General features: G+C 38.8%; 2 protein-coding genes across 3 annotated transcripts; one reads left to right on the top strand and one right to left on the bottom strand.

Annotated features, from left to right (window-relative positions):
* The first annotated feature begins 5,055 nt into the window (after positions 1 to 5,055).
* Positions 5,056 to 7,220, top strand: LOC120636374. The gene is made up of 2 exons (XM_039907826.1): positions 5,056 to 5,251; positions 6,502 to 7,220. The coding sequence occupies exons 1-2, from the start codon at positions 5,080 to 5,082 to the stop codon at positions 7,194 to 7,196; spliced, it is 867 nt and encodes a 288-aa protein (XP_039763760.1). The 5' UTR covers positions 5,056 to 5,079; the 3' UTR covers positions 7,197 to 7,220.
* Positions 5,251 to 7,624, bottom strand: LOC120636373 (protein ALP1-like). 2 transcript variants are annotated; one of them, XM_039907825.1, is made up of 3 exons: positions 7,211 to 7,624; positions 5,971 to 6,369; positions 5,251 to 5,799 (listed from the first exon to the last, which is right to left on the bottom strand). In XM_039907825.1, exons 1-3 carry the CDS (start codon positions 7,498 to 7,500, stop codon positions 5,487 to 5,489), a joined length of 1,002 nt encoding a protein of 333 aa, XP_039763759.1. In that variant the 5' UTR covers positions 7,501 to 7,624; the 3' UTR covers positions 5,251 to 5,486. The 2 variants fall into 2 exon arrangements, with proteins under 2 accessions (XP_039763759.1, XP_039763758.1); XM_039907824.1 differs by having other exon boundaries at positions 5,251 to 6,369.
* Between the last annotated feature and the right edge of the window lie 4,758 nt (positions 7,625 to 12,382).

The raw sequence follows: 12,382 nt of genomic DNA, 5'->3' as shown, positions 1-12,382 counted from the left end.
CGAAGTTGAGTGATGTACTCGCCGTTAATGTTGATGCCAAGTCCGTTCCATTCCAGAAGCTTAAAGACGTCCTCCAACGCAGCGGTAAATAGTTTCGGGGAGATAACATCTCCCTGTCGCACGCCTCGCTGCAATTGGATTGGTCTCGTAGTCTGATCCTGTATACGAACTGACATAGTGGCGTTTTTGTACAAACACTGCAATACTTGGATATACCGGTAGTCAATTCGGCATCTCTGCAGTGACTTAAACACAGCCCAAGTTTCCACCGAATCAAAGGCTTTTTCATAGTCCACAAACGCTAAGCAAAGTGGCCGGTTATACTCTTCAGTCTTCTGTATAACCTGCCGCAGCGTATGAATGTGGTCTATGGTACTAAAGCCCTTACGGAAACCGGCTTGTTCGGGAGGCTGGAAGTCATCAAACCTACGAGCGAGACGATTCGTAATGACTCTCGAAAACAGCTTGTAGATATGACTCAGCAGCGAGATGGGTCTGTAATTCTTCAACAAGGTATTATCACCTTTTTTGAAGAACAGAACCACCACACTCCTGTGCCATGCCTCTGGCGTTGTGCCTTGGTGAATAACGGAATCAAACAATCGCTGAAGGACTCTCAGTATCGGTTTTCCACCTGCCTTCAGGAGTTCTGCCGTTATTCCGTCATCACCCGGCGCCTTGCCATTTTTAAGCTGCTTGAGAGCCACACTAATCTCGTATAGGCTGACGTCTGGGATATCTTCGGTATAGTGTCGAGTTAATTTGGCTCTAGGATCCTTAGCCAAATCTTCAACAGGCGTCTGTACTGTGGTGTACAACTGTCCATAAAAGTTCTCAACCTCACCCAAGATCTCAGGTTTGGAAGAGACAAGACTACCATTATTGGTCTTCAGTCGCATCAACTGGCTCTGACCGATAGACAGATCTCTAGCGAACACTTTAGAGCCTCTGTTTTGCTCGATGGCATTTTTAATACGCTCTGTATTGAAGTGCCGCATATCACGAGTCTGTGATTTAGAGATCTGCCTATTAATCCGCCGGTAAGCGGACGCGTCTGCTATAGACTGTAGTCTCATCTCTTGCCTCTCCGTCATAAGCTTGAGTGTATTGGTTGAGAACCTATTGGCCTTGTTTCTACGGTGGGCCTTGTAGAATTTGGACCCGACTGTTTGGACAGTTTCCACCAGCCTGTTGTTCAAATCGTCCACAGTGTCGCAATCTGCTAGGCAACCGAACCGGTTCTGTAGTTCTAGTTGAAAGCTCTCGGGGTTTTGAATATGGGCACGAGTAGGCCGGAGTGTAGACTTCACCAGTCTGACTCTTTCAAGTTGAACGTTTATACTCAATGTGCCTCTTACCATACGGTGATCACTTCCGGTTTTAACCCTGTTGATCACAGAGACATCATTGAATACATGCCGTTTGGTCGACATGATGAAGTCGATCTCGTTTCTCGTGGAACCATCGGGGCTTATCCAGGTCCATTTCCTGTGTGGCCGCTTCTTGAAGAAGGAGTTCATCATATAAAGGCCCTCCTTCTCCATGAAGTCAGCCAACATTTGACCCCTGTGGTTCCGTTGCCCATACCCAAATTGCCCCACCCTCAACTCTGAACCAGTTCGCTCGCCAAGCTTCGCGTTGAAATCCCCCATCACAATATTGTAGTAGGTGTTCGAGGCATGTATGGCTTTTGAAATGTCCTCATACAAAACCTCTACATCCTCGTCTGGGTGTGCCGAAGTCGGCGCGTATACCTGTATGACCTTCAACGAATACCGTTTGGTAATTCTGAGTATAAGGTATGCTACCCTGCTCGACACACTTTCGACTTTTACAACATTGTTGACGAGAGACTTGTGGACGATAAACCCGACACCACCCTGTGACTGTTGGTCACCCTCCCGGTAGTAAAACAAGTTGCCGGATTCCAAGATTATCGAGTCCTCCCCCTCTCGCCGGACTTCAGACAATCCTATAATATCCCAGCGCAACTTGCTCACCACTTCTTCCAGCTCAATCACCTTTCCATCGGTCCTCAACGTGCGTGCGTTGTATGTTGCCAGGTCAAGTCGTCGGGGTTGGCAGCGGAATCTCTGCCGGAGATTCTTAACACCCCTTGCCCCGCCGTTACCATAACCGCTGCCAGAGCCAGGAATAGCGGGGCCGCCGGGAACTAGGGGCTGTGGTTTTTTTCTCCTTCCCATTAAAGATATGCCCGATAATGACCACGCTGGGCAGGCGGGTTGGTCATCGCAGGGCTAGACTGATCGCCCCGGCGTCGCTGCTGCCCGACACCGGTCTGTGCCATTTGTTCAGCCTAGCCAATTCGAAGTGGTTATACCGCCACTTGTCGGTCGCCAGAGCCTCGTCGGTTAAACGGCAGGGTGCACCACGTGCAGGTGAGGTTGGCAATTTGGGAGGCTGACTGGTACTAGCCACACCCACTTACACCCCCTTAAGATAGGGTTACCAGATCTAAATTCAAAGAAGTTCGGACACAATCATGACAGATTGAGAGCCTTAGGTATCGATAGAAACCTGCGCATATAATATAATCAGACTAGATTAATTTACTTACCTTATTATTAATTACACCAGTTATCTCATGGAAAAAAAAAAAAAAATTATGTGGGTAATTAAAATTACTGTAAACGCTAATAGTTGGAGCCTTTTTTTAGGATAGTATAACCACCCCCGTGTCAGAATACACCTCTCATAACAAAAAATAAACATAAAAACATAGGTATAAAAACAAAAAAAAAAATATTTGTGTTGATATTTATATGTTTTAAATTCTAATTGACGCAAGCCTTTATACTAAAAATGTTTAATAAAACCTCATAAAACCGATTAGCATTATCAAAAGAGTAAAATTTTTATGTGATATTTTCTATAATATTCAATAATTATTTTAATAATTAATATGTCTATGATAATTGGTTAATTTAACGATCATTAGCCTATTTATGCCCAACTTTTGTGCATAACCATTTCTCAAAATGGAGAGAGGACTTTAGAGTATAGACCCACCATTCTGCTGGAATATGGGTTGATGAGTGCAACAATTTTATCACATGCTAGTAATATTATCTAGCATCGACGGCTATACCTGCTCTTTAAGATATTAAGGTAGGATGCAAATCTCCTTACTACATGCTAATCCTAGTACCTACCTACTGAACTTTAACAGAAAACCTTCAGGGTGATTACGTATCTCGCTACAGCAATGCTACAGGCGTAAATCTTGCAATCACTGCTTTCGTTTATTTATTTTATGGAAAAGTGACGTTTGACAGCATACGTAGCATTGCTGTCGCGAGATACGTAATCGCCCTGCCGATCTTACAATTATTGGCTCGACACAGGAATCGATTCGAGAAAATCGAGGCAGCAAGCCGCTCTTTTCTGCTGGACTTAATATAATCTAAATATAAATTATAATAATTAATTCCGCATATTTCCTGATTTGGGAACCCTGAATGAGGTCTCGCGATTTGTACATGCGGTGGCTTGAAAAGAGGAAATAGGTTTTTTCACAACTTTTGACACGTTAAAAGATTAAAAAAACTATGCTTTTCAGTTACTTGCGTTTGTCTTTCTCATATACGGAACGACTTTATTTTTACTCTATTTACCTTTGCCTGAGATACTCCATATACCTACCTAATAATGTTAATATTAACCTTGCACTTCTTATCGTCCGTATTGATACCAAAATCTTTTGCCAAACAGGGCTAAGAAAATATACGATTTTATATATTTTCTTCAATTTGTGAAATAACGGCACACTCACACCATATCGAGTCAACACTTTCTTGATTATAATTATAACGTCAAAATGTGGGCATTGTAATATAGCTATATTGCGGTTACTTGCGTTTTCTTTTCAGGCTGGAATCTCATAGTTAGCATTCGTGCACTGTCAAAGCTACTGAATTGTGGAATGCACTCCCATTGAACATAAGTATGTCGAAGTCACTGGGCATATTTAAAAATTCTGTTAAGTTCATTATCTCGCTCAATAAAGACGACTGTTATTATTTATTTATCTTTTCTAACTCGTACTTAAATAAATAAATAATAAATATAAATAAATAAATATACCACGACAATACACACATCGCCACCTAGCCCCAAAGTAAGCGTAGCTTGTGTTATGGGTACTAAGATGACTGATGAATATTTTTATGAATTATATATACATAAATACTTAGAAAATACATATAAACACCCAGACACTGAAAAACACTTAATGCTCATCACACAAACATTTTCCAGTTGTGGGAATCGATCCCACGGCCTTGGACTCAGAAAGCAGGTTCGCTGCCCACTGCGCCAGTCGGCCGTCAAACGTATTAAGTATTTATGGTATGTTAAAATATGTATTGGTATATTTATTTTTTTCTATTTATCTATAGTATTGTTGTATTTGTGTAGTCTGGTTTATGTATTAGTATGTAGTTATTCGTATGTATGTTCTAAATAGTGTACCCCACCTATTCGTTTTTCTTTTTAGTTTTCCTAATCCTAAGGTTGCCTGGCAGAGCCGAGCGATAAGGGCGCCTTTTGTATCCTGCTTCATTCTTCATGTGTTTGTTCTATTTTTTTCGTTTTTCTGAGAGATGTTCAAATAAAGAGTATAAATAAATAGTTACATAATTGCATATAGCTTATGTTACTGCTGCAAAAAAAAAATATTCTTAGTCTTAGGTGAAAGAATTGGTAATTGAAAGTTCATTATTACTACAGATAAACACAAATCTTTCATCTTTTTATTTTAGTATAGGCTTAGATCAAATATGATAGTAGGTACACTTTATTAATATGACGTCTTTTTAATGTTTAGAGCTAGTTCAGACATGGCGGATTCCGCGCGGATGCAAATCGCGCGGTTGAACCGCGCGGATCCTAATTACATTAGCGCCTTACAAATCGTTCATACCTGTCCGCACGGATTGACAATCCGCGCGGCTCAACCGAGAAAATGAATTCGCGCGGTCGCCGCTCGGTTTTATTTACTTGACGTACCTAGAGGGCGTTCAGTTGCTCCGCGGAAGCCGCGCGTATCGGACGGTGACAATGGATCGCTTCGACACCGAGCTATTCATCGATGAGGTGGAAAAAAGACCTGCTTTGTGGAACATCCAATGTGCAGAATATTCTAACAAAACGATTAAAAACGGAGCTTGGCAGGAGCTGGTGGAGATTTTTGGAGAAAATGAGGATTCTTTGGAAAAGAAGGTTCTTTTTGGTCAGTAGACATTTAATTATACATTTTACCAGGGTAGTTTACATGTTTTGTAATAGACAGTCCACCCCAAATAACTGAAATGTGTATAACGTTGTTTGGCGGTACGTAACGAGCGCGGGAAAACTATCACGTTACCACAGTAACGTATAGCTATTAACTGTAATATGTACAACCCACCAACGCGACGCGCCATCTTGAGTTTAGTTATTTGGCGCGAACTGTAACAATTTTAATTTCATATTTTCGTGTCTTGCCATTCTACACGACCCTCATTCACAAAGTAATTAGCATATTTGTCTCTAATGTTTAATGATGATGGTGTACCCCTTCCTGCATGTAATGTAATAAGATTACTCATTGGCGCAGTATGTAAAGTATCTTCATACTGTATACCATCTCTAGTTCTAACAAAATTGTGTAGCACGCAACAGGCCTTTATTATGTCTTCGGCAAAGTCTATATTCACGTTTATAGGCCTATGAAAAATGCGCCACTTGTTTGCCAGAATTCCGAAAGTGCATTCAATAAAACGTCGAGCTCTTGATAACCTGTAATTAAATATTTTTTTTTCATATGATAGCCCTTTACCTGCATAGGGTCGCATTACATTTTCGGATAAACCAAACGCTTCATCGCCAACTATGACGTATGGCAATGGTTTAGGATCTGTTTCAGATATTGGTTTAGGTTTTGGTATGTGTAATGACTTTTCTATTAACCTTTTATAAAATGCTGAATTTTTAAAAATTGCAGAATCACTACTTTTTCCGTAAGATCCGATATCTATGAAAGTAAAACAATAGTTACTATCACAAAGTGCCAACAGTACTATGGAAAAAAAAGTTTTGTAATTATAATACAAAGAACCCGAATCTTTGGGTTTTGTAATCCTTATATGCTTGCCATCTATGGCGCCTATGCAATTGGGAAAATTTGCATATTTTTCAAAATCTTTAGCTATTTTCTTCCATATATCTTCGCTGGGTTCAGGCATGACGTTTTTTGTGACTTTTTCCCACAGAGTTTCACATACTTCACGGACAATTCCTGTGATTGTAGATTTGCCAAGACGAAAGTTGTAATGTAGTTCTCCAAAGGAACAACCAGTACCCAGATATCTGAAAAATAAAATATTAATCTGTATCGTTTTGAAAGTCTGCCGGGTCCGCTAGTTAAAGCATAATGAGTGTCTTGAATTACCTAACCGCTACTGTATTTATATTTGTTAAAGATAGTGATTTCTGTTCCAGGTGTATCATTACAAAAAAAATGGAAGAACATCCGTGATGCTTATAATAAGGAATTCAAGAAAGGCAAATCAATTCCTTCTGGTTCTGGTGCATGTAAAGGTTCAAAATACATGTATTTCGACCGGCTTTCTTTTCTTCAGAAGACGATAGAAAACAAAGAAACTATCACAAACATAGATGAAGCCAAAAATGAAGAAATTCGGAACATTGACCAAAAGCTAGATAATTTTGTAAATGCACGTGAAATACAACCGGTACCCAATAAAAGGAAGAAAACTAAAATTACTTCAGAAGAGCGATTGTCTAACATATTAGAAAATAGTATTGAATCAAGAGATAAAATACAAAGACAAATACAAGAAAGTATGTCAAAGCAAGATGATGATGATAAACTTTTTTGCATGTCATTGTATAAAGAGTTAAAGAAAGTTCCAGAAAATAAACGATTGGCTACTAAAATTGAATTGCTCCAGGTAATACAGAAAGGGCAGAAATTACCATCGCCTATTCATATCACGAGCCAGCAAAACACGCCTAATGCAGTATTTTGGCAAAACCAACAATATTCAAACCCACAAGGATATTTCACTGGATATTCTACAATAGTACCAGGAGAGTCTCCATCGCCTTTATCATGCAATAGCACTGACGATTCACAGTCTTCTATAGTACAAAATATATATTCTGACGTATAAAATAAATATCTTACCTTAATGTGATCACGAGTTTTTCTTCTGGGGACACGCTTGACCTCATATGGGTATCATTAGATTCAATTTGTTTACTCATCATTTCTAATAATTCATCAAATGAATTTATCGACATTCTCAAATAATTGAAGAATTTTGGTTCAAAACTTCTTAATTTTGGATATAAAGTCTGAAACTGACCATGAGTAAACCGATCGCGTAATATTGGATGCACCCAATACTGCCGTTTCTTCTTTCTTTCTTTTTTACGGAGCAACAAGTACACACATATTGCTTCTTCGACTTCCATGATTGGACTGTCACCCTATGCGAATAACGGCACTCCGCATGTACATCCGCGCCTGTCTGAACACTTGCGTTTAGAACCGCGCGATTTGCATCCGCGCGGAATCCGCCATGTCTGAACTAGCTCTTAATGTCATCTTTCATTTATTTTTCCTATAGTTATCCATAAATTATGTAGTTTTATCAAGTTAATGTAGTGTACATATTATTTTTAGCAGTTTATAGTTTTCATTAGTTTAAATAGGACAAAAACAATAAAAAAAAATCTATTCAAAAGTTTAAATTGAACCGTGGAAATTCCTACAAAAATAGTTCTTTTCATTTCAGTTTCACCGCGAAACTTTGCGTAATCTAAACCAAAGTTATACAGTTCAATAAAGTTTTCGCTCTCAACGATTCCCCGTGGTGTATTGCAATACCTTTTTTATGAATATTTGATTTACAAGGGGTGCTGTGTAAATATTCAGGTATGGTAGTATACATTCAATCGGACATTATTTGTTGAACAACAAAGCCGACCCAATCGATGTACGAACAAGTAGATATATCTAGATATACTTCTTACTTCCACCCCTATTTCACCGGATTTGTTTATCTTGGGGGAGGGCATCCACCCCATGTGCTCAACTCCAGCTCCCCTCACTCCCCCCGTTGCAACCTGTTATGGTAGTTATTTATTTATTTTATTCGCTTCACGCAACTAGGCCTATATATAACACATAAAATAAACTTAAATAACTATTTTAAGATCAGCGTCAGCGTCATCACCCATTACGGCCCATGACAGGGAACAGGTCTCCCTTTCAGAATAAGAAGGGTTTAGGCACCACGCTGGCCAAGTGCGGATTGGTAGGCATCACGCGCCCTTTACGCACGTGAACATTATGATTAGTGTTCAGGCATGAAGGTTTCCTCACGATGTTTTCCTTCACCCTAAAACAGGTGTTTTTTGATTGCTTTAATAAAAAAAGCACATAATTCAGCAAAGCTAGAGGTGCCGGGGAACCGGATACAAATCCTTCTCCCCAAACCTCGAAAGGAAAGATGAAGCCTTACCCACTAGACTATCACCGCTTCTAATAAGGTACTATATCTATCTATCTATCTATGTATCTATCCTCTATATATATATAAAAGAGAAAGTGTGTGGGTATGTTCCGTATAGGCTCTGAAACGGCTGGACCGATTTCAATGAATCTTTCAGGGAATTTTCGGATTGACCTGGCGAGTAATCCTGTAAAGTTTGGTGACGATCGGAGCACTCCTATTTTTGAACTGTCAAATATAGCTTTTATTTACTATGATGATATTCTATTGTTGGGTGTATATGAGTGTAAATAACATACATGTGGATTAGTGTAAATAATCTTCACCCGCTCCAGAAGAGAATAGAAAAGAACGATTAACGATTATGAGCCATTCGAAACAAAAATATCCAATTTAAATTGTCATAAGAGTAGGTATAGGGTGAACGGTTTACAGTTTAGATTATACCTAAATTATAACTGACTGCTCGCTCATGTTGAATGAAGCCCCGCCGAATAAATTTACATGATGAATATGGAAAAGGCATTGAATATGCACTGAAGTTAAGCGTAGTCTTTTCTGAAACGAATTTGGTTAAAAAGGCTATTTCGAAGTTGACGCCATACCTACCGCGTCTTAAAAAACACAACTTTAAATTTTCGTGCACACATTTTAAACACCACATTAGTCAAATTAAAAAAAAAGTACTAAGACAATACACACATCGCCCTTTAACCCCAAAGTAAGCTTAGCTTGTGATATGGGTACTAAGATGACTGATGAAAATTTTTATGAATAATTTACATAAATACTTATAGCATACAGATAAACAGCCAGACACTGAAAACTATTCATGTTCATCACACAAACCTTTTCCAGTTGTGGTCATCGAACCCACGCCCTTGGACTGAGATAGCAGGGTCACTGTCCACAGTAAGAGTAGCTTGTGTTAACGGTAAGGGTGGCAGCAGGGCTACCCACTGGCCAATCGGCTTCAAAGTCTATGCTCATCATCATAGTCAATTTATCACCAACCCATTACCGACACACTACAGGGCACGGGTCCCCTCCCATCATAAAAAGGGTCTAAGTCTATTTTATACCCTGTGTAACCCTGTGTAACCCTCTGTTTGTAAAAAGAAACGTGTGTGTACTTATTTATGTACACGCGTTAGAAGTTATAAAACAACAACGCAACAAATTAAAAATCTTTTAATAAAAAAAAATATTTTTCGCCTTATTCTAAGTTTGCAGAAAAAACGACACTAACTAAGGTATTCAATACATTGAAAGTTTTATTATAGTTATAATATAACGTATTATCTAGTTGAATAAAGTTTAAAAAACACAACACAAAAAAAATTAAAGAATTAAACGCGCCAAGAGAAGTATAAAAATCCTTCAAAAACCCTTTTAAAATCAGTTAAACCGTTTCGGATATTATCTGTAACCAACGGAGAGAGATTCGGATACAAATTTTAAACATTTACATTGTATTTATACTGTTTCTAGCTGTTGCCCGCGACTTCGTCTGCGTTTGACTTTGTTTTTTGATGTGAAAAAAAATTTAAAGTATTGAGTATCGCTAAGCCTTAAATGATGGGTTTGCTGCTGTCCGTTGAGGAGTTCTGTCCTCTATCTCCAATTACATTCATCAGATCTACGCTAAGTTTAAGCAAAATTAAACAAATATTATAACTTCTATAGTACAAAAATAATTATTTAAATCGGTTATAATTTGTCGTAGTTATGATGTAAAATCGTCAAAAACTTTCATCCCCTCTCCCAAAGGAACCGAGCTTAATGTCGGGATATAAAGTATCCTATATTACTTCTTAAACTTCCAAGAATATATACACAAAGCTTCATGAGGATCGGTTAAGTAGTTTTTGCATGAAATCGTAACAAACAAACTTACATTGACATTGTATATATAACGAAGAAAAGACAACAGCTTCCTCCGCGCTACTACTTTCTCCTCTGAGCTACTACTATTACCGTCTACATCTCCCGTTGGGAGAAGTCACCATTGGACTTTCATAGGTGATATTTCACTCATAATAAGTAATATATTTTTTTCTTTTATGTATGGCAAATTAAACTGCAGGACTAGGTTTTCCTATGAAATACCAAAAATCATTGAAAACTATATATACTTACGTCATCATATCAACCAATTACCGGCCCAATACAGGGAACGGGTCTCCTCCCTCAATGAAAAGGGATTAAGGCCGTGATCCACCACGCCGGCCCAGTGCGGATTGGTGGACTCCACACTCCTTTGATAACTTTATGAAGAACTCTCAGGCATGCAGGTTTCCTCACTATGGTTTCCTTCAACGTTGAAGCAAGTGATATTAAATTATTTAAAACGCACATAACTTAGAAAAGTTAGAGAGGTACGTGCTGGTATTCGAACTCGGCGCCCCGAAAGGTAAGACGAACTCCTACTCACTGGGCTATTACCATGCATAACTATGATACTTACGTAAAAACAGTGAAATATATTTTAGATACTCACCTTAAAAACGTTTTCCGTATAAATATTCCCTTGAAATGTTCATGCAGAGAATGATTTTATTACGAGAAACTTCCAAATTAAGAGCGAAATATCCGTCGTAGCGAGTTAATTGGGTTTCGGAGGCTTACATTCAAAATCAGGCTGCTTTGCAAACGTTGAATTCAGTATTTAACATGCTTTATGCCACGCACTGACATGATTTTTTGACGTTTTTAAATAGATGGGCTAAGCTAGACAGAAACTGATCCCACATACGTAACGTATGCAACGCATTATGAATTCAGGTCTATTGAATTCATATGGATATCTATGCAATGGACAGAAATATACTTATGTATGCAATACAATCTCACGCCTCCCAAATAACGTCTACCTGCAATGGCCAGATTCGCATGCTAGGGTGGATAGGATGGCCACTGGCGTTGTTTTTCAAGAACTTCAGAAACAGCACGTCATAAACAAATAGTCCTTTGAAAAAGTACAACAGCATCTGATGTTAACGTTTCTCATTGTTTTGTTACACGTTGTATGCACAAACAAGTGTGCACGGCGATTCTTGAAAGTTGCATCTCTTACGTAGCGTACGTGAGACCAGGCTTTCTCTAGTTTTATTTCTCTATATTTTCGAATGAACCAATTTGGTTTTCGTTTTATTTTTTGTTTCAAAGGCACACAATTGCGTTTTAGAAATTCTATCGCAACTCCCACAATTTTTTTTTTTTTTTTATATTAACGATAGGCCAGCGCTTGTAATGATGAGGTCTAGGTTGGAGCACGCTTGCCTAGAAAAAGCCTATTCACTCTAGCATTGAAGGTACTCAAATTATATGTGGCAGGAAACACAGTTGTTGGGTGGGCGTTCCACATCTTAGCGGCAAGTATCAGAAACGTGGATAAAAATTGGTTGTCTGTAAAGTCGGCTTACTGACGATAGTTGAACGTGATAACGTCGTAAGAAAATATTGCATTCCATCAGTATTTTCTTTTTCTTCGTTGCATTTTTCAAAAGAAAATTTTAATTTTATTTGTTTGATAGATATTATCGTTGCTATAAACAATTGACACCACATTCACTTTTCACTGCACTTCATCCTTGCCGAAAACATGTAAATGTATTATTGTATAGAAGCTGTCCACGCGGACGCATCGCTCACTCAAATAGGAGAGAGACAGATGTCGAACGCGGAGGCCGACTGTGCCTCTTTGTCGCTCGTTCCGCGCTCTCGCTTCAAGCCTTGAATGGAACGCCTCAGAGCGAAGTAAGTAAGTAACGCCGCATACGTCATGTTTTTTCGTGCGTGCAGCCGGCTCCATCGAATTATAAGACGTTGTCACGTCA

This window comes from Pararge aegeria, chromosome Z (genome assembly GCF_905163445.1).
Source record: "Pararge aegeria chromosome Z, ilParAegt1.1, whole genome shotgun sequence".
NCBI lineage: Eukaryota > Metazoa > Arthropoda > Insecta > Lepidoptera > Nymphalidae > Pararge > Pararge aegeria.
Note: the sequence above shows the minus strand (reverse complement) of the source record. Positions and strands in the feature narration are given on the sequence as shown.